Raw genomic sequence first — 27,273 nt, 5'->3', positions numbered from 1 at the left:
TTAGGATCTATGACCGTATATACAATTAATCGAAATACAATCCTTGTTCGATGGGACCTGTAAATGCATACGAAACCCACTCAGCGCCTACACTAACTGTATTATTAAGTATCACTAGCAGCTAAGGAGTTAATTTTTCACAAAGTTTACTAACCTGTGGACCAAAATATAAGGAGGAATATTTTTCTTGTCCCTTTACTAATTATGGAATTCTTAAAATATAATGAAAAATGCGGAAATTTGTAAGAAAATCAAAGTATTTATTCACTATCAAGGCTTCAAACGTAACATATTAAACACTTGTTTATACAATCGACATAAAACACAACAAAAAATTTTTACATCCTTACAAGAAAATTCTATACGAAAAATAAAATGAAAACTATTTCTTATATTCAATAATAATAAAAATAAATTATAATTTTCTGAAATAATAACAAATTCTTATGTTTCTGATGTAGTATTATTATTTTGTTTTGGTGGGGGAGGAGGAGGTGGCGGTGCTAATATTTGACTTTGTGGAAAATGGAATGGAGCACAAAATAAATTAAAATCGGGTCGAGGTGTCGTTATGTTCGATGACGCTGTTGAGGGGAATGGAATGGAGGCTGGTCCATAGGGAGGTGTATTGTTACCAAAGTATGGATGATATGGCATTGGATACATTTGCGGTTGGCATACAGGATTTACAAATCTAGATGGACCTGGAGATCCATCACCCCACCAATGTCGTGGTCGAAATGCTGACGATGATGGTGGTGGTGTATGATATTGGGGACCAGTATTTGTACGGTTACGGTGGTCTGTCCATTTTGATGCGAAATCAAATCCTCTCGGTCGCACTGAAGTATTTTGATTGTATGCTTTCTTTTTGTTGTTAAAGCGATCATTTAAATATAAATTACGTTCATTTTTACGTTTTTCAAACTCACTAAGTTGCTTCGTAGACGATGGTTCATTTGAGGTAGCGTCATCATTATTTTGTTTATTTTTCCTTTTTGCACGCATTCGACGCTCTTCTTCATCATCTGAGTATTCCAACAAATTTGCTGGTGGTTCTTGATCCTCCTTCCAAGATGCATCGCTTCCTTTTATCCTAAACAAAAATGAAAATATTTTATATTTATTACCATTAACAGTGAATTTTTCTGTTGTATTAAAATATAAGTAGCCTTTTTAACGTCCTGTCCGGCAATGCGTTTTCGCCAAAGTTTAACTTCGTCGACCCAGATGTCATCGTGCAAATTTGAAGACTATTGTTCAAAAATTTGAGTGCAAGAATCTTCATCAAAATTTTTCATTTTGATGGGAAAGAGACAAACAATATTTGATAAAATACCGATTTTGGTTTGCATACCAGTTCGATAGTCTCGCCAAGATCCTGGTTTTCTGTTTGAATTACTCAGAGACAAAGTCAAAGAATGTACCGAGCTCAAAAATGAAATGTAAATGCGTTTGATAAATGGCTGCATTTACTATATTGTTATTTCAAATTTATGTGAAGATTTTTTCAATAGGAGGGTTACCCCCTCCCAACACTCCCACCCGTGCGCACGGGTCTATTTCAATGCTCACTTTGATTCATAACTGATAAGACGTATAGTCTAAGAGCCAAATTAAGATCGACCTTCACCCATCTGCTTATCGAAAGAAAGTTAATTTTTATGAAATTATTATATGTTAACAAACATGCGCCTGCCGTGGGTTGCCTAAAAAACTGTAGACAAGACTACCTAAGTGAAAACTTTAGACTTTAGACTTTAGTGAAAATACCAAGAGTAATATTTTTAGTAATTTTTCACTGACTTGCATAACTAATGACTGACTTTTGGTCTACTCGAAAGTAAAAACCATAAAAAATATGCAGCAGCTGAGTTGGCTGCATCTTTTCAATCACTATTATCGCGCATATACAAGTTGATAATATTAATTACCTTCATCTGTTAAATCATTTTTTTAGGCAAACAGGGATATTTGCTAATATTTTACATTTCATAAAATATAACTATCAGATACTTCAATAAACGAGGAGTAAAAAAGACGAAATCTCTAAATCTCTAAATGACCGATTATGATAGCACCGATTTTGATGAAAAATTTGGGATTAAGCTTTGTTCACCTTCTAGATCAAAAGTTATATGGTGTCTAGTGGTGCTTTTGCCCAGGGGGTGGTAACCACCCCTTCGAAGCGGTGGGAAAATATATGTTGAAAATGGCAAAGGAAGTCAATAGAGCGAAAATCTGAGCAAAAAGTGTCATTTAAGTATATTTCGAAAAGTCACTACTTTTCGAGTTATTGGCGAATTTAATTCGGAATATTTAATTAACTGAAAAAATTCGTTTTTTGAAAAAAGTATATCAGACACTTTTTAAAGTGCTATAAACAAATTTCAAGTCATTTGCACGAAAATTAACGGAGTTGTAATGAAAACAAAGTTTCTCGTACCTTTTTTTAGATGCTTTATTTAGAACAAAAGCTGATGAATTTACCACGGCTGATGAACTAAAATTAATGCTTGCCGCTTTCCATTTTACTTTATTTAGGTACTGGCAACATGCTCTAAAAGTTCTTACAGTTTCGGATATATATTTTTTTTAAATATTGCAATTGAAATGTAAAAATTTTTTTCGAAAAAGTGTCTATCATAACTCGAAAAATAATAAAGATACAGAAAAAAGTTTGGAAGGTAAAATATTCTGCGGAAAAAATGTTAGATTTTTTCCCTCTAACTTTTTTTGTAACTTTATTAGTTTTTAACGATAAAGACAATTTTTTGGTTTTTTTCGAAATTTTTTTTTCATTTAAATTGCAATTTTTCAAAAACTGTTAAAACACTTTGAGCATGTTGTCAGTACCTAAATAAAGTAAAGTGGAAAGCGGCAAGTATTAATTTTAGTTCCCGTGATAAATTTATCAATTTTTGTTCTGAATTAAAACATCTAAAAGAAGGTACAAGAAACTTTCTTTTCATTATAACTCCGTTAATTTCCGTGCAAATAAATTGAAATTTTTTCATTTTTAAAGTACTTTTTTTAAAGAATTAACTATTCGAAATATACTTAAATGACACATTTTGCTTAAATTTCATCGCTCTTTGACTTCCGTTGCCATTTTCAACATATATTCTTCCACCACTTCGAAGGAGTGGTTACCACCCCCTAGACAAAACCACCATTAGGCACCATATAAATTTTGATCTAGAAGGTAAACAAAGCTTAATCTTAAATTTTCAGGTCAATCAGGGCTATAGGAAAGAATTTAGAAGTTTCGTTTACCGGAGTAATGTTTCAACGTTCTAATTTGAAGTGTTCTACCTCTTACCAATTATGAAACCGAGTGAGTTTTTACTTGAACGTGAAAGCGTAGGTCGACAAGTTTAATATTCGCGTAATATGTGCTTTTTTACTTTCTTCATAAAATTTATTTTGCGAACTTCCATCAGATGTCAAGTTAACAGAGACACTCTGCATACTTTTATTACAACTTGTAAAAAGTCGGATACAAAATGCTGTTCGCGTCAGTTATTCGCGTAAGTTATTCAAAGTCAAAGATCGAAAAATCAATTTTTTGCAAATATATTGCTTTTTTATCAAATTAAGATTTAAATTTCTTTGGGTTGTATTATACATTTCGTTTTGTATCTAATCAATCAAAAAATAACTTTAAAAAAAGTTGAAGAGTTTGATGGGAAGCATTACGTTCTGACATCAGATTGGACTTAGTTCTTCGAGTTTCTTTAATAGCCAATTTAGATTCTAAACGGTAAGAGATAGAATAACCCTTTAAATTAGAAAGTTGATCCTCAAAAAAAACTAACAAATTTTTTCAAAAAACGTTAGCTTTCAGAGGAAATGCGATGCGATTGTAGGTCAAAGTCATGGACACAAGCGAATGTCCTTTATTGCCGTGGACAATTTTTGGCTTAAGCATTTTCCGTAGTCAGCGTGTTTTCGTTCGATTATTAAATATTTTAGAGTCGCAATTCATATGAAAGCTGACTATTTTGTTGTCTTTTTCTTTTTTTTTTTTTTTCGTTATCGAATGTTAAATTTGTTAAAATATTCTATTTCTTGTTAGAACTGTATAATATTTTTATCATAATATTGGTTATAAGTGACTAATTCTGTTGCTCTTTAAATTTGGTTAACCGAACCTGTTATGGTAAAAACATTAGAATGAAACTATCTTTCAAATACTTTAGAAAATATTAATTAGTGTACCTAAACCTTTGTAAAAGATTATTTCTTAGAACAAATAAATATACTATACTACTATATGAAAGCTGACTATTTTCGAAAAAATGGTTGAGATGAAAAATGTTAGTTTTTTCATGAAGATCAACATTCTAATTAAAAGTGTTATTCTATCTCGTTTACCGTTTACGATCTAAATTTACTATTAAAGAAACTAGATCGAAGAACTAGATCCAATCTGATGTCAAAACGTGATATCCCCCATCAAACTCTGCAACTTTTGTTTAAATTATTTTTTGATTGGTTGGCTACAAAACGAGATATTTAGGTGTATAGATTAAAATGGCCCATCTTATATGCCCTTAGGGACTCACATCTCTCTCTATTGTTAAAATGAGTATGTTGTTGGACACAGCAAACATTTTGTGGTCGACTTTTTGCACATTATTATTAGTAAGGGTACAAGTGGGAAAAATAAAACGTCAAGACATGTATTCCACCTTAGAGTATATTCTGTTAGATCATTTTAAAGAATTTTTATCCCGCAATAGGTGGGGGAAGAGAAATGGGGCGAACATTCGGAAAATCGAATGTTCATTTCAATTAAAATGTAGAGACAGCGAAAAATGTTGCCAGTCTTTTTCAACGAGTACATATGAATTTTTGAGACCAACTAAATGGCAATAAAATAATTTCAAGTGTATAAATATAGGTTTGAACATTTAAATAATTAAAAAGTGAGTTGGCGGCGTTTTTAAACCAGTAATAATGAAAAAGTCTGGAAAATATGAAAAAATTTGTTAATTATTACTGTAATAAAAGAGATTTCCTAAAATTTGTCACTTTTTAATATTTTAAAAATTTGTGAATTAATTCAACATTAGAATTCAATGGTTTAAGTTTCGCGTGAAATATAATACATATAAAATAATTTTTTTAGATATATTAAAAAAGGATTCGTAAGAATTAGTTTTTTTTGTTAGAGATTATTGGATTAGGGTGGTAAGTGGGTGTCCTTAAATGTCCAAGCTTTCGTTCAGATCATATTTTAAGAGGGAATACAGGTTGCGGCATAAAATTCTTTCCATTGCCCAAAACTTCGAACTTCGTCAGCTCGCTTCGTGTATTAGAGGTTGCATTTGTTGCACAACTAAATGCACTGGGTTAGTAGATAGATTTAGTCCGGTATCCAAGGAAAATTTTGTACGACAAACCTGGAAAAAATTTATTTTATGCAGAATTTCCTCAGATTTCATTTGTTTACTAAACAATTGATTAAAAAAATGAAATTTTTATTCAGATTTTCGCCTATAGCTCCTCTTCTAGAGATCATAAGAGTATTCAAATCAAGCTCTAATTATTCGTTATGAAATAAGTTACTACATAGAATTTAAGGTATTTCATTACGAATAATGTGAGCTTTATTTGAGTACTCTATGATCTCTAGAAGCGGTGCTATAAGCGAAAATCCGTTTTTTTATAAATTGTTAAATAAACAAACACTTTTTTATAAATTGTTAAATAAACAAATAATATTACAATAACTTTATACATTACAGTCTGCATCAAATTCGGTAGTTCTGTTTTTCGCAACCGCAACTTTGACAAAAATAAAAAAAACCCGTGAATTTTTTTTTTCAGATTATACCGATTAAAACTCTAAAGGAGTAGTTTTTGAAGTACTTTTCAAAATGTTTTTAAAGTAGACTAAATTTGCTACAATATGAGACAAGAATTATCTCTGTAGACCTAATAGTTTCCGCGATAAGGCCTTTCAAAATTTATCATTATCAAATCGCCAAAATCTGAAAAAAGCCGAAATTTTCACAGGTTTTTTCGATTTTTGACAAAGTTGCGTTCGGCGCTTGAGGTCACAAACTTGGATAATTAATTGGGACAGCATCATAAACAAATTTGCTAAAAATCAGAACTACCGAATTTGACGTTTGCTCTTTTGTATAAAGTTACGTCGATAAATTTTGAAAGGCTTCATCTCTGAAAGTATTGGATCTGCTGAGTTCAATCTGGTCTCATATTGAAGCAAATTTAGTCTACTTGAAAAACGCTCAAAAAAGGTTCCATCAAAAAACTAGTGCTTTAGACTTATAATCGCTAAAATCCGAAATTTTCACGGATTTTTCGATTTTTGACAAAATTGCGTTCGGCGCTCTAGGTCACAACCTTGCATTATTCATTGGAATAACTTCATAAACACGTCTGCGAAAGATCAGAACTACCGGATTTGATGCAGACTGGCCCATAATTTCAGACGATAAGGTTACTGAAATATAAAGCCGATTGAAGTAAAACTATTTTTCTCAAATTCCTGAGGAAATTTAGCATAAAATAATTTTTTCCTATTTTGTCGTACAAAATTTGAGTTATATGTGCTTGGGATACCGGACTAATTAGAAAGTGAATGAAAATAGTTAGAATAGAATAGAATAGAAAGAAAAGGTAGTTTATACATGCATTTACCTACTTCATTAAATCTGAAACTAGAACATAGGAAGTATGTTCAGTGGTTGGAGCACAATACACTTGAATACCAACTTTAACATTTTTATTTAAAATGTCTTCTTTGTTGTTGAATCGTACTGTATACATAGGATTATTCACAGGACCAAATACATCAAAGATCAAACCCAATGTTTCTTCACCTTTATTTAAAAATAATACCGTATCGATATCCAATGGAGGCATATTTGGTAACGCTGCTATTACAACTGAAAAATATTTATCAAAATTAAAACTTATTTCTGATTAGGCTTTTAATTTAAGAAATAAAATAGGATGATCAAGACCAAAAGGTTGTAATTCTAGTGAACAATATGATTTTTTAGGCGACCTCCCTAAACTGAAACTGCTAGAACTTCTTGAGCTTGTTACCAGTACTTAAATAAAGTAAAAAAGTGGCAACCATTAATTTTAGTTCCCGTGGTAAATTCATCAGTTTTTGTGCTGAATAAAAAATAAAAAGGAAGGCCTGATAAACTTTCGTTTTCATCAAAATATACTTTTTGTTATTATTATTATTATTATTATTTTTTTTTTTTTTTTGAGGAGGGTTGCCAGAGATAGAGCAGAATGGAAAATGTTTAAAGGAGGCCTTTGCCAAAAGGCACAACTTAAAGATATCCTCTAAAAGAGGAAAACAAACACCTGACGGAAGTTCAGGATAGAAGGCTTATTGATTGAAAGGTTATTACTATTTTTGGTCTAAAAATATTAAAAAAGATTGATTGAAGTTGTTTTAGCTACCACCTATCGATTAAATACTAATAATAATATACAATCAAATTGAAAATCACCTCTTTTATTTTCACAGTTCCTTGAAGATAATCTTTTAAAACTTACCCTGTTCCTCAACAATACTGACAACACTTCCTAGTTCAACACAAACAGATTCTGGTACAGATATTTGTAAATTTTCAATCGGTGGTAAATCATTCAGATCTAATTCAGTTTTTTTATTTTTACGTTGTATTGGTGACTTCTTCTTTTCATTCGCGTTTGAACTAATAATTTTGATGCTAAAATTAAAAATTAAACTTATTAGATTTGCCTTTTTTGATTATCAAATAAATTTTAGAAAGTAATTTTTTCTTTCATAAAATTCGCATTACTCAAGTTACAAAAATTAAATGAACGTTTAAGAAAATTTACTATACAGGGTGTCTATAAAAGGACCGTATAACGCTCTACCAGATATAGTTAAGTGAAAATATACCGCGATTTTCAACGCGATAATTAGGAGAAAAATAGTAGTTTTTAAGAAAAAATACTATGAAAAAATCGATTATTTACAAAAAAAAAAAGGAGGGAAAATAATTTTACTAAAAGAAAAAAAAATGGGGCTTGTAAAAACGAAAAAAATAAGACTAGTTGAAGTCAAATCCGATGGAAACTATACGATAAAACACGGTTTTATCGCGAAAAAGTCCAAATTTTGACATTTGTTTTCTCGGTTTTTATGACTCCCAGGAATTTCGTTCTGGGCTCAAATTTTAATGGCATTTTTTTGCAATAAATAAAGTTTCCGCACAATTTGCGAAAATAGGTGTCTTAAAAAAGCCGTGTGCGAAGTCGGTAACGAAGCACCCTACGACAATTTTTAAAAAATCATTTTCTTCTTGTAGAGTTGCTTTACAACCTCTGCATAATTATTAATCTCATAGATACATGATAAAATTGTGAAAACGCAAAGAAAAACGGGAAAGTGAGTCATAAAACGGAGAAAATAAATTGCGAAAAAACGATTTCTTCGCGTTAAAACCGTGCTTTTCTTGTAAAGCTACAACACTTTATTTTTTGTTTTTTTATTAAAATGCTTTTTCGATTAAACACCAGCTTAATTTTTTTTCTGAAAGAAGGTTTGACTTAATTTTTTGCGCATTCAAAATTAAGTCTGGCAAATTTATTAACAAAAATTGTCAGCCAGATAATTTATAGCAGTTAAAAGAGATATTAAACTTTATTTTTAACAATCGAACCAAAAAAAAAAAAGGAGAAAGAATACAAGGAGGTACTATGAAGTGAGTTTTCATAATAAAAATAATTTATAACAAAAGGTTTGTCAGAAGTTAATAAACAAGAATTGTCACCCAGACAATTTTTTTTCAAAAACGGTCCATTATTTACTTAAAATTGTATAATAGGCCAATATAATTACGGATTGTACGTGTTGTTGTTGGTTACAGGTCAGAAGTGGTTTTAATCTCTTAAGGGGGATACTCATATAATGGACCTGCCGACTTTACTCGCCCGAAACCTAGGGACTTGATTTATTAAACAAATTCGTCTGAAAATTTTATTTTGCTTTCTTGCAAGCGATGTAACTCGTAAATGGTGCACTTTAGAATACTGGAGATATGGAAATTTTTGTTCCTTAGATGTTTTTCTAAAACTTCAAAATTTATTATGTTTGCATTTTGCAAATAATTGGTTTTGATAAAATTGACCCCTATATCTTGTAGCTGATACCTTAAAGAACAAAGTTAGCTTTGGAACGTTACATTCGGTTAAATAGTTATTGCACAATTCCATTTTGCACTAGTTGTCTGAAAAAATTTCGTTGAGAAAATTAATTTTGCAAATAAGGAATTTTCGCCGTTTTTTAAACCGCTGTAATTGACATTTCGCCCTATTGTTTCCCATCAAGCAGATTGCGATCGGATAAAAACTCAACCTTGCGGCTTACTCAAAGTCAACCACTTTTTTTCAGACATCTATTGCAAAATGGAATTGTGCAAAACTATTAGACCAAATGGAACGTTTCAAAGCTAATTTTGTTCTTTGAGGTATCAGCTACAAGTTGCAGTAGATATAGATATCAGCTACAAGATATCACTTTTATCAAAAACAATTATTTGCAAATAAATAAATTCAATTAAAAAATTGAGTTTTTTAGACATTTTTTCGCAAAAATTTGCAACAAGAAATTTGTTTTTTTTCCTTTGAAGTTCTAGAAAAACATCTACGGAACAAAAAGTTCCATAGCTCCAGTATTCTAAAGTGCACCATTTACGAGTTATATTGCTTACAAGAAATTAAAAAAAACTTTTTTTGCCGAATTTGTTTAATAACTCCAGTTCCCAGGTTCCGGGCGAGAGGACTTCGCAGGTCCATTATGTGCGTACCCCCATCCATAGATTAAAACCACTTCTGACCTGTATCCGACAACAACACGTAAGCCATATCCTTTCCCGTTATTCTATTGACCTATAAATTTCAAGCAAGTGTTTTGTAAAACAAAATCAATTTTTTTAAGCAAAACTCAAAAATTTATAGAAAAGACAATTAACAAATTTTTAATAGTTTCGCGGGTGTAACATATTTCCAGGCATTTTCACTTTATAATTTTGAGGTGTTCGATAGAGTGCTTTTAGTTATGGTTTCAAATAAGCGAAATTCTAATTTTAAGTGTTGATTGTGAGAGTAAAATTTGTTCAACATCTTAGTCTAAAATTTTAAAATAAAAACGAGTGCAGGGCCTCATTCATAGTGAACTAGTTAACATGAAAATTTAGCCAAAAATCTTATATCTTTGAAATTTAACAAAATAAAAAATGTTACACATAAATTATTTGTATAAGAAAATTTCTAATATGAAAACCTTCAATAATATAGACAATTCAACAATTTTGCTTTACACTTTACAGGGCAGTACCATGGCAGAACGTTCTCCACGCAAGTCCAATTCGCACTTGACCGTATATTTTTTTTTACATTGCTTCAAGAAAAACAACAAATTATTTAAATAAAGATAATTTTGTAATTATGAGTAAAAAATTCCATCTAATCTGAAAATAGTGAAAATTATTTAAATGTGATCAATAATTTTTTCAAAAATATAAATCGGTAGCTATTAGCAAAAAGTCTAGTCGTAGTCGTAGCCCAGATACAGCAAACCAATACATGTAAAAAGTCGGAAATTTTCCGTGGAATTCAAGGCACTATTTTTTAACACTTTTAAAGTATGCGATCACATTGAAAATGGCGGCCAAAGTTAGTGAAAAACAGATTTTTTTTTTTTTTTGTGTAACTTTTTATTTTGTATCGATCTAGCCCAGCTCAATGTTCAAAAATTATTAAATAAACAATTTATTGGAAAAAAGTCGTATCTCTTTAAAAAAATATATTTTTAAATTTTATTTAGTGAAAATTTAGCTCTTAATATGCCCAAGAAGAGCGTTTTTGTAAATTTGAAAAATATTGAAAAGTTTTGGCAAAAATCGCTTTTATCGACAACAAAACGTTTTTTTTTAAATTTCCAATTGCCCGTATACGCGTGCTTTTTTATAAACGTTTCTGTGCTTAAAATTTTCTTCAACATTTGCTTTAATATGTGCGGGTATTGCGCGCTTGATTAATTGATCGGTGAAATCGGTCGTAAAACATTTTGAAATAATAATTAATTAATTATTTAATCTGGTATATTTTATAAAAAACATAAAAAAATTTTTTGACCAACTTTGACCGCCTTTTTCAATGTCATTCCTTACTTTAAAAGCGTAAAAAAATAGTGCATTGAATTCTTCGGAAAATTTCCGACTTTTTATATGTATGTTTGATGATGTATCTTGGCTTTAGCCCAAAAAATGTAGAATGACCATCCTAATAAGATGTTCACAACTTTCGAAAAAGTTAAAAATGGAATGCAATTTTTACTAATCAATGATTTTTTTTAATCGTATTTAGTAAAATATGTTTAGTTGAAAAAATAGACTTTTGAGGTCGGAATTTAAAAACACGTCTCCGGTTTTTACGAGACCGTAAACAAACTGTTTGTATGAGGGTGTAGAAAAATGTCACTTTGGCCAGAAAGTGTGCTCTACGAATTTACACGCGTGAGCGCGCTTACAAGATCCTAATAACCAATCGTACTGAAAATAGAAAAAATTATTACTATTTAATGTTATATTTTGAACTATTCTAAGCGCTTTTTAATATTTTTCCTAAACCTCGCCGTTTTATAAATAAAAACGTTAAAAAAATAAAATTATTAGTTATATTGATGAAAATTTGATATTGACAAAATTAACGATTATTGTGTGGTTTTAATCAAATATTTTATGCAGACATTTCTAAACATTTTTTTCTAGTGACTTTTTTCACCTAATCTCGCCGTTTTCGAGATGTCGGCGTTTTAAAAAAATCGCTTTTTTTAGCCTAAATTTTATTATCAATAAGTTTGACGAGTATCGAGTGGTTTTGATCAAATATTTGATTACAAAACCAACTGATTTTATATTTTGGACTATTTTAAACACTTTTTTTATCATGGCATTTTTTTTTCCTATCCTCACTATTTTCGAGATATAGGTGTTTTTTAAAAAATGTTCGATTTTTTAGTTTGTTAGTTCTTCTTCTAGAAGTGTTAATAATAGTTAAAAATATAAAATCATTTGATTTTCTAATCAAATATCTGATCAAAACAACGCAATAATCGTATCATAAAATTTTCATCAAAATAACGCTTATACCTAAAAAACAATAAGGTTTAGGAAAAAATGTTAAAGAACAAAAAGAGTTCAAGAATAGTTCAAAATATGATATCCATTACTTTTTCCTATTTTCATTATTTTTCCGCGCGATTGGCTATTACGACCTTGTAAGCGCGCTCACGTACGTAAATTTAAAGACCACACTTTCTAACTAAGGTAACTTTTTTTTACACTCTCATACGAACAGTTGGTACCCGGTCCCATACACATCGAAGGTGTACTTTTAAATTCCGAGCTTTTGGACAATTTTTTGTTTTCGATACCTGATTAGCAATGAGCGCTCCATAACTAAGAGAAACGGGCAAGCAAAATTGGACTAGGATGGAGATTTTATGAAAAACTGTATCATAAATTAGTTTCAGCCATCGACATTTCTTAGCAGTACCAACTTTAGACTGTTAAAATACTTCTGATAGTCGGATAAAGGAATACATAAAATAGCCATTCTTTGGGAGTCCTCAATAACAGCTACGATTTTATGATTTTTTTTCTTCAAAATGATTCTTTTTGTATATTATTTAAAATCAGAAACATTTCAGTGAGAGGAAATAATCTGGGGTAGGGGGGGGGGTAGGAAATGTCGCAACTGATATGTTAATCGCTAATGATAGAAGTTTGCAATTTCGAGACAATGTTGATTTTATGCTGTTTCGAGACGATATTGTTTATACTGTGGGTGTCATTTAAAAAATATTTTTTCATTATTCTTATTCGAAATAGGGTATGAAAGTTTGAATGAAAATATATACAAACCGACATTTTTGAGTTCACTACTTAACTGATTTTAACAATTCTTTCACCTATAGATTGCTATAATATCAACAAGTAACATGGGCTGTATTTTATTTTAAAACGAGTGAAAAAAAACAATTGACTGAGTTAATTGTTGAAATACCATGTATAGACAGTGTTGATGACGCAATCGATTGTTTTTTGATGTCACGTAAATAAAAAAAGATATCCACTTTTAAATAGCCACACACATATAATTGATAATCCCATTTTAATACATACTATAAAATTTATACCTAATTAGCGCCCTCGTGGGTAAACAGTGATGTTTATAAAAAAATGTTTCAAACAAAATTTGTTTATTTTGTTATAAAGAACATTTTTTACATTTAAACTTTTGTTATATCCCTAACGGTTTACAACAAGATGGGTCCTACTGACCCAAGACCCAATTGACCTATGTTACTCATTTACGAACCCGACCTCACTTTTTACGACCTGAGTACGCTATAAAAATTTCATCTTGATATCTCTTTTTGTTTTTGAGTTATCGTGTTGATAGACAGACGGACAGACAACCGGAAATGGACTAATTAGGTGATTCTATGAACACCTATACTAAATTATTTTTCGTAGCATCAATATTTTTAGGCGTTACAAACTTGGGACTAAACTTAATATACTATGTACATTTCATATACATGGTATAAATAGTTAGGGCTCCGCACCAAAAGTAAAAATTCATTTTTATTGTTATTAAGTTAAAATACATTTTTTTGTGGAAAAAATCAGGCAAGAGTGATTTTTATACCATGCATATATGTAATATGCAAAAGGTATACTAAGTTTAGTCCCAAGTTTGTTGCTATGAAAAATATTGTTGCTATGAACAAAATTTTGGTATAGGTGCTCATAAAATCACTTAAATAGTCCATTATCGGTTGTCTGTCTGTCTGTCTGCCAACACGATAACTTAAAAACGAAAAAAGATCAAAAAGTTGAAATTTTTACAGCGTATTCAGGGCATAAAAAGTGAGGTCGAGTTCGTAAATGAGCAACATAGGTCAATCGGGTCTTGACCTATGGGTCCGTAGGACACATCTTGTAAACCGTTAGAGATAGAACAAAGTTTTAAATGTAAAAAATATACCTTATAAAAAAATGAACAACTTTTGTTTGAATCATTTTTTCGTAAATATCACTGTTTATCCGTAACGGCGTTAATTATATGTGCGTGACATGTATGTATATGTAATGTGATAGAGTAATCAACGCTATCTTTGCATGGTATTTTAACAATTAACTCAGTCAATTGTTTGTTTTCATTTGTTTAAATTAAGTTTCACAAATATTGTTTAAACAATATAAATAACTAGCAGTTATCCACGTTATAGCCTTCAATTCTCTTAGCGTCCTGTTTGTTCACTATTTAATGGATTTTAAATTTTAGTGCGAATCCCTAATTATTTGGAAAAGAAAATAAGGGCATGCCACTTGTCTATAGATGAAAGAATTTTTAAAATCGGTTAAGTGGTGAACTCAAAAATGACTCTTTGTATATAACTCCATTCAAACTTTCATCCCTTATTTCACTCCAAATTATTTCCTCTCACTGAAATGTTCCTGATTTTAAATAATATACAAACAGAATCATTTTGAAGAAAAAAAAAATCATCAAAATCGGAGCTTTTATTGAGGACTTCCGAGTAAAAACATTCATTAATGCGACTATGATACTCAAACATATGAAGAATATGCAAATACCTTAATTTAAAAAGAATTCATATTTAGATACCTTTCATTATCTGAAGAATCAGAATTATAGCTCGCTTCATCATCGGATGAACTAGATGATGATGATGATGAATCTGAATCATCTGGATATATAGCTGATCGAAAATTCCCATTATCATTTGTATTAGAAATCACTGGACAACTATCGTCTGTGGAACTTTCTGAACTATCAGTTGCATCACTATCCGAATCCGAATCTGTGCTACTCTCATCAGTTGAACTAGTACCGTAATCCGCTAACATACTCAAACTCGTTTTATCCATAGTACTATCGGTAATTTGTTTATCTTCGGTTTGTAAGGCATCAATCATTGACATAAAATCAGTTTTAAAAGTTTTAAATTTATTTTGTAGTGATTCATATAATTCTGAATTTTCCGCTACAATTTCATCACTGATTATTTCAATTTTTTTATCACCATCTTCATTTATATTTTGAATAATTGTATTTTTTACATTTTTCTCATTTGTGACTGTCACTGTATCGGAAAATTGTTCAGGCAAATCAGTTACTTGTGTTGTGTCGCCGATTACAGTTTGTTCATTTTGTTCTAAAGGTGATTCAGTATTTTTATTTAACACTATTTGATTTTGTGTTTGATTTTCCATATTTTATTTGTGTATAATATTAAATTCTTTATTAAATAAGTGCTGATAGCACGTTTTTATTAATAAAATTGTAACAAACAAATGACAACCTTCTTTTTTTAATGTATTTGACATTTAACACTTATATTTTTTACACGTTTTTTTTTTTACACATTTAATGAAAGTCACATGGGTTTTATGTTTTATTTGATTAATAAAAGTATGTTGTTTTTTTGTACTTTTTATTTAATAAGTATTTTTAAACGTTTTGTATTCTAAAACGTAAGTTAAGTATTCAATCAGTATTTATTAAAAATAATAAATTAATAAAACTTTAGAGGTAAAAATCGTTCTAAAGTTGTAAACATTTGAATATTCATTAGAGACATCTATATTCTATACAAGGTTATATATTCTATGATTCTATATGGCAGGCATGAAGAATGTAGAACAGGAGAAAGATCGCTATGTACTAAAGCATTAGCGTACCTGTCCCTAAAAATTTGTAGAATTTATAGTTCATTTTTCAGCCACCAGTCGCGCTGTCAACAAGAAGTAGTATCTGTGAAGTTAGCTGTTGTTGTTAGCATAATGTACAAATTGATATATCATTTGAAATTAGCGCACAACAGCTTGCTTTTATTGATACTACATATTGATCGCAGCGCCTCACTTATTTTATACATATTTTGGGGACAATATTTTCTATAGCGATCGTTCTCCTGTTCTACATTCTTCATGATGGCAGGGTTGCCAGAAATATTCCAAAGGAAATTGCGCGATCTTACGGATAAACCGCAAACTAATAAGATAAACCGCCCAATAAATTTAAATTTAAATATTCTTTTTATTTACTTCTTGAGGAAATATTTATAATAAATATATTTATTATGAATAACAATAAATGTATTGCAATAAATTATAACTTCATAATTTCTTCGAAATACAAAAATTATAAAATATGTCAATCTTCGCTAATTAAAAATGTAACGATGTTAATAATTTCTCGATTTTTTAATCTTTTTCTATTGGTAAGTGTCACTTGGCGCTACGCGCTCTGGTGGTTAAAAAGTATAACTACTGCTAGGGTGACAGCTGTGATTTAATTACCTAGAGTTACGTAGTTTTTATTTATATAATCGCAAATAATTGAAATGTTTTTATCATTAAACCAAGTTCTTGACTTTATTGAGGCTACTCCTAAGTCTCGTAATTTTGTAGAAGGAGAGAAAATAATAAAATAATGAAATATTATAAAATACATATATAAATCGTAAAAAATATATTCGTAAAATTGCAGATTATTTTTGTATTTTGAAAAAATTAAAAAATCTTTGTCTGCTGATTTAAAGAGTGTGTATTCTTTGCATAAATTTTTTTAGCTAATAAAAGAAATTGTAATTTAAAATTTACTTGCATATCTTATCAAATTATATTTTTCATTTATAGTCATGATATATCACACATGAAGATTTCATCATGTACAGACAACAAATGTTTTTGGAATGCTCCGCAAAAAGCTTGTTTAGAACAGTACGATGCCAATCCATTGTCTCATCATAAATGCTATCAGATCAAGAAGAATGAGAAAGAGTTTTCGGATGATGTACGGAAGGAAATTAAAGAATTAATCTTTTCCAAGGATTTAGAATCTACGTTATCAGCACAAGTGTATGGCATAAATATTTTTAACACAGCAGTATTTTCTTCTACTTTTTGTTATTTTGGGGAAAATCTAGCTCCACAATTATTTAATAAATCAGAGGCCATAGTTAAGTGTTAATTTTCACTGATGTACATTCTTTTTATTATTAATAGACGAATTATAAATAAACAAAATTTGATAGCATAAAAATTTGCCTTATTCTTATGTATGGCTAACTACCAGCTGTCACCCTAGCGCTAGTTTATAATGTGACCACCAGTCAGCGCACCATGTCCGGTGACACATACCAATAGTGTTAGGCTTGATTTTTATACCATGTATATATGAAATATACATAGTATTATAAGTTTAGTCCCAAGTTTGTAACGCCTAAAAATATTGATGCTACAAAAAAAAAATTGGTATAGGTGTTCATAAAATCACCTAATTAATCCATTTCCGGTTGTCCGTCCGTCCGTCCGCCCGTCCGTCTGTGGTCACGATTACTCAAAAACGAAAAGAGATATCAAGCTGAAATTTTTACAGCGTGCTTAGGACGTAAAAAGTGAGGTCAAGTTCGTAAATGAGCAACATGGGTCAATTGGGTCATGGGTCCGTAGTACCCATCTTGTAAACCGTTAGAGATAGAATAAAAGTTTAAATGTAAAAAATGTTCCTTACAAAAAAATAAACAACTTTTGTTTGAAACATTTTTTTGTGAACATCACTGTTTACCCACGAGGGCGTTAATTAGGTACAAATTTTATAGTATGTATTAATATAGGAATATCAAAGTGAATATCTTTTGTTATTTACGTGACGTCAAAAAAAACAAACTATTGCGCATCAACACTTGCGCATTATATGAGAATATCAGTTAAATATGTCAGATATGTATGTATGTGAAATGTGACAGAGTTATCAACACTGCCTATACATGGTATTTCAACAATTAACTCAGTCAATTGTTTGTTTTCACTTGTTATATTTTAATTTTACAATAAAGTTCTACTGATTATGATTATTCCTCAAAATATTGTTAAATTGATTAACCAATGGTTCGATGTTTCGATTGATATTTGAATTATTTGGATTGTTTTAAGCCATTGATTTTAATTAATAATTATTTTTTAATTTTTCAACAATTTAGCACAGTTGATAAAAACTAAAAACATTTGAAAGTCGATCGACGGCGCATGTTGTACGGTAAAACTTTCGGTTGGAGTTCCATGACATAAATGAAAAATGTCATCTGAGACGTTACAGTCGCCACAATTAACTTATATATGCTGCTTTACCCTGGTGGAAAAAATATTTGAAACAAGTGAAAAGAAACAATTGACTGAGTTAATTGTTGAAATACCATGCATAGTCAGTGTTGATTTCTTTATCACATAGCACATACAAAAATGTATAGACAGTGTTGATGCGCAATCGTTTGTTTTTATGACGTCACGTAAATAACAAAAGATATATACCTATATTAATACATACGATAAAATTTGCACCTAATTAACGCCCTCGTGAGTAAACAGTGATGTTTACAAAAAAATGTTTCAAACAAAAGTTTTTTATTTTTTTATAAGAAACATTTTTTACATTTAAACTTTTGTTCTATCTCTAACGGTTTACAAGATGGGTCCTACGGACCCAAGACCCAATTGGCCTATGATGCTCATTTACGAACTTGACCTCACTTTTTACGTCCTGAGTACGCTGTAATCTTTTTTCGTTTCATATATCAGCTCGATATCTTTTTTCGTTTTTGAGTTATCGTGTCCACAGACGGACGGACGGACGGACGGACAGCCGGAAATGGACTAATTAGGTGATTTTATGAACAGCTATGACAAAATTTTTTTCCTAGCATCATTATTTTTAAGCGTTACAAACTTGGGACTAAACTTAATATACTATGTATATTTCATATATGCATGGTATAAAAAGAATAAGTCTTAATAAGTCTTAGGAAACTCTGAAAAAGTCTTAGAAACTTTAAAAAAGTATTAAGAACTCTGAATAACTCTGAATTAGACTAGTCCGAAAACGTTGAGAAATTCAAAGTTCCTAAGACTTTTTCAGAATTTCTTATTCTTTCTTCAAATATTTTTTCCACCAGGGTAGGGATGGAAATCTGAGTATCAATATAATTTTTGGAACGTGGCGAGCTCTGAGACCAGGTCCAAGATAGGTCGAAATCAATCCGTAGACTGCCTTGTTCTCTCTTTATGGGTGTAAGCATCAAATGTATAGATATCGTATATATTTATACCGTATACCTTTAGTGGTTCGTATATATATTGGCTTTCGAAATATGAGATTGACTATGCTTGACTCCCATCTAGTGGATTAAACCTTAGGACCTATTGCGAGATCTAATATCGCAGATCGAAGGCACACCAAAACCTTTTTTGTGTCTAAGGAGTAAGGGAAGAGGGTTCAAGCACTCCTTTTGGTTTAGTCAAAATTTCATCGAAGCAAGCGAATAAGACGTAGTATAGTCATCTGGAAAGTTTTCTACGAATTTTGAAAATGCGCGCGATTTTATAGATTTTGAGGTGCTCTTTTCGAATTTTCACTTTGCTACGTTGTATGCTTGACGCTTGCGCCGCTATATTGGGCAAATGGCGTCGAAAAGCAGTTTTTTGACAATATCTCCTTTTTGAATCATTTTACGAGAAAATATATACGAAAAAATTAAACATATACGAAAATTTCCTACAGTTTATAGATTAGATTAAGGTAGTACCAGCATGAAATCACTTTTCGACAGATTTGGCCGAATTTTTTTTCTCGTGTTTATAATAGCTTTATTTATGAATTCCTAAAATTTCATAATTTTTGACCGTTTAGATCGCGAGATATTTAAAGACAAAGTTCGCGATTTTGAGGGTCATGTCCCATTTAAAGCATGTAAAATGTCCGGTCTCTCTAACTATTTTTTATGATATTATTATATATTGAAGAAAAAGTAGAAAAAAATGTTTATACAATAAAATTCTAAAAAAAAAATTTAGAAATTAATTTTCACTTTCGAGATATTAATTTTGACGTAAATTGATCGAAATTGGGACGTTGGCATAATTATTTCCCATTTTAAACGGTCAAAATTTCTGAAACTTTGGGAATTAATAGTAAGCATTATTAAATTCTTAAATTTAATTTTTCGTTAAATTCTGTCGAAAAAAAAATTGTACCATTGCTTTAACATAGAAACTGCAAATACCATGCTGGAACATCGTTAAGTGAAAAATTATATATTTTGATTCGAGTATTTAACGTAAAATAACTGAAAAATATGACGTTTTTTGGAAAAAGTATATCATACACTTAAAAGCAGTATAAAAAAACTTTGGAAATGAACAAAGTTTCAAGTCATTTGCACGAAAATTAACGGAATTTTAATGAAAAGATGGTTTATCGTACCTTTTTTTATGTTTTACCCAGCACAAAAAATGATTAATTTACCACGGGAACTAAAATTAATCCTTGCTGCTTTCCAATTTACTTTATTTAGGTACTGACAACATGCTCAAAAAGTTTTAATAGTTTCGGATACAGAGTTTTAAAAATATTGAAATTAAAATGCAAAAAAAAAAAAAAAAAAATTAAGAAAACTGCGAAAAAATTATCTTTATCGTTAAATAACTCGAAAAATAATAAAGTTATAAAAAACGTTTAGAAAAATTTAGTTCTTTTTCCGCAGAATATTTTATTTCCCAAATTTTTTTTGCAACTTTATTTATTTTTCGAGTTATTTAACGATAAAGACATTTGTTTTTTTGTTTTTTTTTGTTTTTTTTTTGGTAGTTATATTCCAATATTTCAAAAAATATATGTTCGAAACTGCTAGAATTTTTTGAGCATATTGTCAGTACGTTAATAAAGTAAATTGGAACCTGGCAAGCTTAAATTTTAGTTCCCGTGGTAAATTTAATAGTTCTTGTGCTGAATAAAATATTAAAAAATGGTACTCCGAATTTAAATCGTCAATAACTCGGAAAGTATTGACTTTTCGAAATATACTTAAATGACACTTTTTGCTTAGATTTCATCACTCTATCGATTCCCATATTTTCAACATGTATTTTTCTACCCTCTAGAAGGGGAGGTGACACTTTGCGGCGCTCGTACGCCGAAACTTTTTAATTTATTAAAAAAATGGATGGACATTAATTGTAGGAAATTTCTTTTAGTTTAATTTTATATTTAGATTTTTCTTCGTAAAATAACTCGGAAAGTAAATATCGTCCAAAAATTGCCTTTCGAGGTAGCAAAGTGGAAATTCGAAAAAAGCACCTCAACATCTATAAAATCACTCATTTTCAAAACTCCTGGAAAACTATCCCGCAAAACCACAAGCATGGGCTTGTGGTCTATTAGATACCTATCATATTTTTTTAAGTATTGTAACTATATTGTGATCGGGATAATCATTTATTTATGTATCTTTATATAATAAATAATTGTTGGTGCGTCTGTTTGAAGTCCTTCTGACCGACTTCAGCAATCTTGTGTTTAGGTAATATTTTAGGAACCATTCATTAATATCGTAAGGATGTTTTTGGCAATTTTTGGGCACTCTCTCTATCGCCTTGTAAGCGTAGGTACATAATATTTCTCGAATTACCCTCTCGCTCTTAGATAAGATTCTATCACGTTTTTCAGAGTACTAAAATGTTCAGAGTACCAAGATTCAATTGAGCTATGTTGCTCATTTTCGAAGGCAAACTCACTTTTTACCCCGTGGACACGCTTTAATTTCAGCTTAATATCTCTTCTTGTTTTTGAGTTATCTTGCTGACAGATGGACGGACGGACAAACCGAAATGGACTAACTAGGTGATTTTATGAACACCTATACCAAAATTTTGCTCGTATCATCAATATTTCTGATATAAAATTTCGGCTTCCAAAATATTACCCATATTCCCAAAGTTTTCGTAAATGAAAAAGTTGTAAGTTACTCTGAAATGAAACCACTCACGATTTTTCAGACATACGAGTAATTTTGAGTGGTGATATTTTTGTATAAAGTTGGAATTGTCCACCGAGACAGACGGTTAACGGCTAGTAGATGACTAAAAGTTTACAAAACGTAAAAAAAAATTGATAATATGGCCTTTCATGGTAGGGCATCAGATTAAAAATTTGGTATATTTAGTTAATTTACTTATTTAAAAGATAAATTAGTCTAATGTTAATTTCTAATCATATTTGTGAATTATATAAAAATGTTGAATACAAAATTGCATTTGATTTGTTTAATATGGCTTCTAATCAATTTTATGGTAAGAGGAAAAGTGGATTTTAAATATCTAAAAATGAACAAATGCAAATTGCACTTGTATAATTCAACGCTGCATCAAATTGGGTATTTTATTTATTTTGTTTTTTGATATTTGGTTTGCAATGTAAAGGCAATGTTAAATCTAAGTTTTCGACCTCGGCAGTATACCGAAGTATACTCGGGTTATACCGAAAAATAAAAAAAACCTCGAAATTTTTACCTTATTTCAGTTTTTATGGATTTTGACCTGGAAGGACTGGTTTTTCATAAAAAATTATGGTATTCATTTTTAAAGAAGGTTAATTCTTTACATCAATTTGAGACCTAGTTGAAAATTTGCAGGTTGCTTCAAATAGTGATCTTGTGAAACATTTTGGAAAAAGGAAAAATATTCTAGAAATTACTGTGGAAAATTTTCGAAAACCAAATAAATTTTTTTTTTTTTTTTTTTTTTAAATTCCCTGGTCATATTTGAAGTCTTAATAAGTCTCAGAAAACTCTGAAAAAATCTTAGAAACTCTGAAAAAGTCTTCGGAACTTTGAATTTCTCAACGTTTTTGGACTAGTCTGATTCAGAGTTATTCAGGCTAGTCCAAAAACGTTGAGCAATTTAGAGTTATTCAGACTCCGTAAGACTTTTTTAGAGTTTTCTAAGACTTATTAAGATTCTTTCTTCAAATATTTTTTCCACCAGGGATCTTCTAATTTATAAAAAAAATAATACAAGCACGGACATTAAACACTTTCATATACAGGTTATTTCAACAATTAACTCAGTCAATTGTTTGTTTTTGTTTAATATACTAATAATTTTCTAAGAAACCCTTTATACAGTGTGACCCCGGATAGAGGTAACTATACTTGTAAATTTTCTTATTTTGCATTTTAAGAAAAAAAGTCATTCTTTATAAGAAGTTTTGCTTATTCTGAAAAGTATGTAGGAATATTTAAAACTTCATAATAATGTACAGGGTAGCCAAAAATTTGGTATCACTATTTTTTTTTTTTGGGTAAACTACCCTTCGTTTTAAAAGTTGACAAAATGTTACTTGAAATTAACAATTATGACTCTGTACAAAATATCAAGAAGATTTTCCTAACTTTGACAATTCCATTCTTAGTGAATGTTTATCCGAGAAAATAAATTTTCTTTTTAATTTTCTAAACTAGTCCACAAAAAAATACACTCTCGGATAGTACATGTTAATTGATTTACTATTATTTTCTTTCTTACGTTTTAGAGCTTTTGTTCAAATCAAATATGATGCTATAATTAAAGTACACGTATCTACTTGATATTTTGTATAGAGTCATAATTTTTATTGCGAGTAATTTTTCTTAGTCACATTTCGCCAACTTATAAAAAAGAAGGGTAGTTTACCAAAAATAGTGATTCCAAATTCTTGGCTACCCTGTACATTATTAAGAAGTTTTAAATATACCTACATAGGTTTCAGAATAAGCAAAACTTCTTAGGAAGAATGACTTTTTTCTTAAAATGCAAAATAAGGAAATTTACAAGTATAGTTACCTCTATCCGGGGACACACTATATATTTTGTTCTAACTTGCGCCTTCGCGAGTAGCTAAACAGTGATGTTTACGAAATATGTTTTAAACAAAAGTTGTTTATTTTTTTATAAGGAACACTTTTTACATTTAAGCTTTTTTTTCTATCTCTAAGGGTTTGATGAAATTTTTTGAAAAACCATAACTTGAAAAAATAGACAAACTTTGAAAAGCTGTATCTCCAAAACTATCGGTCCTATAAAAAGCGACTTAATCTCAAATGGTTGCAGTTCTTCTAGGTCAAAATCGACAAAAACTGAAGTGAGTTGCAAATTTTCGAGTTTTTTTTTATTTTTCGGTATGACCCGGTCGGCTGCCGAGGTCTAAAACTTGGATTTAACATTCCCTTTGCATTACAAACAACATATCAAAGAAACACAAATATCTGATTTGAAGCAACGTTCAATGTTTTGGCCTATTGCACCCTCAGTGTTTCATACTATTAAAGTATTGGATATTGGATTATAAAGTTAAGATCAAACCACCCCAGTGGTTGTGGCAATATTAAACCACAAGCGCGGATCCAGCCCTCAAAAAGGTGATGGGCACGGCACAGCACAGTAACTTTTCTAATTCCTAAGGAGATGTTTACCAAATATATGACGCCCTGAAGATTTTGTACAGTGTATTTGTAAATTAATAAACCTGTAAAATGTTAGTTTGTTCGCTCACAAAAATTACAAAAGTAAATCTGCGTTTGTTTATAGATCACAGTGTCACATTTAAACTCTAAACTATACTGAACCAATTTTGATGAAATTTTTACAACTTCAAATTAAATTAAACGCTAGTATACATACATTTTACATTAAATAATTTTATTTAGGTTCTTTACGGAAATAACAAATTCAAGCTTTTGTTTTTTTCGCGAAAGCGTTGATAATATCATCGATTTCCAGATGTTTAGGAAAGCAAGCCCGAATAATCTTTCCAGTCCCATTAAGGCATGCAACCAAGATTTTACCCGTAAAATGTAGAAAACGATCTGTCTGCGGTACCTACGCTGTAAATATAGGTCGCATATGCTTCAATGAGATGAGCGATTCTGGTATGGCGGAATTATTTTCACATATTCTGTTTTCCATTTGCTCATCCAGAGTATGTATTCATTTATAATAGTTGATTCACTATCATTAATACATCTGAACCCTTTTTTTCACTGTCTGGATATCGATATTCAAGTATTTGTTTATCGATATCCAACATTTGTTTCATTGATAACGGAATCGAATATGGGGGTATGTCAATTGATTTCCGAAATTAAACTTCTACCGATTCCGCTAGGATTTTTTTTTCGATTATTGGTTCCCTCCAATAATTATCAGATGGGATTTTAGTATGAAATTAGGAACAATAGACTAACTATTTAAAGCGATTCATTGTTCTTTTTTTTAAATTTTATTAAATCATAAGTCTATTTAGGTGATGGGCATGCCCATCACGCCCATATGGATGGATCCGGTACTGTCTAGCACTTTTTTAGGGGCTGGTTGTGTTTTGAAGTTAAAATAAGCCATTTCCCTTCGAAATTTAAAGAGACTAGTTTATTGACTAATTTTATATAAAACAAGTGAAAACAAACAATTGACTGAGTTAATTGTTGAAATACCATGTATAGACAGTGTTGATTACTCACATTACACATTACACATACAAACATGTCACACATATATAACTGACATTCTCCTATAATAAATAGTACCTATACAATTTGCGTATAATTTGCGCTCTCACGGGTAAACAGTGATGTTTTCAAAAGTTGTTTATTTTTTTATAAGGAACATTTTACATTTAAACTTTTATTCTATTTTAACCCGATATATCAAGACCCAATTGACCCATGTTGCTCATTTACGAACTCGATCTCACTTTTTTCGTCCTGAGTGAGCTGTAAAAATTTCAGCTTGATATCTTTTTCATTTTCGAGTTATCGAGTTGACAGAAGGACAACCGTAAATGAACTAATTAGATGATTCAATGAACACCTATACCAAAATTTTGTTGGTAGCATCAATATTTTTAAGCGTTACAAACTTGGGACTAAACTTAATATACTATGTATATTTTATATATACATGGTATAAAGACTGTGTATTCTATGAACAAAACATAATATTTTGACCGAAATAAAATATTTTGCTCAACAAAAGGTCGTTGAGCAAAAAAAAAAAAAAAAAAATCAGAAAGAAATTGTTAATTTTTGACCCTTTGTTTATAACAATTTAACGGTCAAAGATAAAATTACCCAAACGACGTATTTTGTTAAAATCTAAAGTTTTGGAAAAGTCAAAAAACATCATAATTTCTAACAATAAAGCCCAAGAATTTTTTTTATCACCACCGTATTCAACGCTTTTTTTTTATACAAAAATAGTCAATAAACTGGCCTCTTTAAATTTCTGACGTAAAAAAAGTTTAGACGTGTCTCATCAATTTTTTTTCTATATATTAAGTGTCGTTCTTATCGATTTTATTTCCTGTATACCTAATAAAAAAATTTTACTCTGCTAGCTATTATTTGTAAATTATGCTATTTCTTATATTTGACATTTTCAAAAATACTTAAAAAAAGTACTAAAAATTGTTCCAAACAAAAGTTTGATCATTTGAAAGCCCTGATAATTTCCAATTGCATGTTTATTTTTAGATGGATAGATTCTAGGTTTAGGAATGGTCAACTTCATCTTTTTAAATTGAACCCTACATTATTTTGTAGAAAAGAGAGAACTTTGGTCTGAAAAATAAAATTGTGTGTTTTCAAATTTCTTTCAAACATTTTTTCCAAATATCAAGTTAAAAAAGCACTGTATATGAAATATACAGAATGGGCCACTTTAGTCTAATACCTAATTATCTCGTTTTGTAGTTAACCAATCAAAAAATAACTTAAAAACAAGTGAAAGCAAACAATTGACTGAGTTAATTGTTGAAATACCATGTATAGTCTCTGTTGATTTCTTTATCACATTACACATACAAACATGTGACACATACATAACTGGTAATCAAATATAGTACATATTATAAAATTTCCGCCTAATTTGCGCCCTCACGGGTAAACAGTGATGTTTACGAAAAAATATTTCAAACAAAAGTTGTTTAATTTTTGATAAGAAACATTTTTTACATTTAAACTTTTGTTCTATCTCTAACGGTTTACAAGATGGGTCCTACGGACCCAAGACCCAATTGACCTATGATGCTCATTTACGAACTTTTACGTCCTGAGTACGCTGTAAGAATTTCAGCTCGATATCTTTTTTCGTTTTGGAGTTATCGTGTCCACAGACGGACGGACGGACGAACGGACGGAAGGACGGACAACCGGAAATGGACTAATTAGGTGATTTTATGAACACCTATGACAAAATTTTTTTCCTAGCATCATTATTTTTAAGCGTTACAAACTTGGGACTAAACTTAATATACTATGTATATTTCATATATACATGGTAA

General features: G+C 30.2%; 2 protein-coding genes across 3 annotated transcripts in view; one reads left to right on the top strand and one right to left on the bottom strand.

Moving 5' to 3' along the window:
- Positions 1–239: 239 nt before the first annotated feature.
- Positions 240–15,335, bottom strand: LOC123301452 (H/ACA ribonucleoprotein complex non-core subunit NAF1). Its single transcript, XM_044884190.1, has 4 exons — positions 14,728–15,335; positions 7,552–7,727; positions 6,677–6,920; positions 240–1,096 (listed from the first exon to the last, which is right to left on the bottom strand). Exons 1-4 carry the CDS (start codon positions 15,333–15,335, stop codon positions 445–447), a joined length of 1,680 nt encoding a protein of 559 aa, XP_044740125.1. The 3' UTR covers positions 240–444.
- The window catches only part of LOC123301454 (glyoxylate reductase/hydroxypyruvate reductase-like), a 77,300-nt gene continuing 65,278 nt past the window's right edge, over positions 15,252–27,273 (top strand). Inside the window, exon 1 of one of the 2 annotated variants that reach the window (XM_044884193.1) lies at positions 15,252–15,283. Coding sequence is in view for 1 of the 2 variants with exons in the window: in XM_044884192.1 (XP_044740127.1) it covers positions 22,194–22,250 (57 nt within the window). In the remaining variant the exon portion in view is untranslated. Of the gene's footprint in view, positions 15,284–22,152; positions 22,251–27,273 lie in introns of those variants that run through there. The other variant, XM_044884192.1, reaches the window with a different exon arrangement.

Source organism: Chrysoperla carnea, chromosome 5, assembly GCF_905475395.1.
Source record: "Chrysoperla carnea chromosome 5, inChrCarn1.1, whole genome shotgun sequence".
NCBI classification, from domain to species: Eukaryota; Metazoa; Arthropoda; class Insecta; order Neuroptera; family Chrysopidae; genus Chrysoperla; species Chrysoperla carnea.
Note: the sequence above shows the minus strand (reverse complement) of the source record. Positions and strands in the feature narration are given on the sequence as shown.

Bases quoted from the DNA above. Each gene is read 5' to 3' on its own strand.
- LOC123301452 (XM_044884190.1), bottom strand. From the start codon at position 15,335: ATGGAAAATCAAACACAAAATCAAATAGTGTTAAATAAAAATACTGAA. The intron at 7,728-14,727 runs GTATCTAAATAT...TTTTAATTTTAG, and splicing joins GATTCTTCAGATAATGAAAG to CATCAAAATTATTAGTTCAA. The intron at 1,097-6,676 runs GTAGGTAAATGC...ATTTTTGTTTAG, and splicing joins CTAGTTTCAGATTTAATGAA to GATAAAAGGAAGCGATGCAT.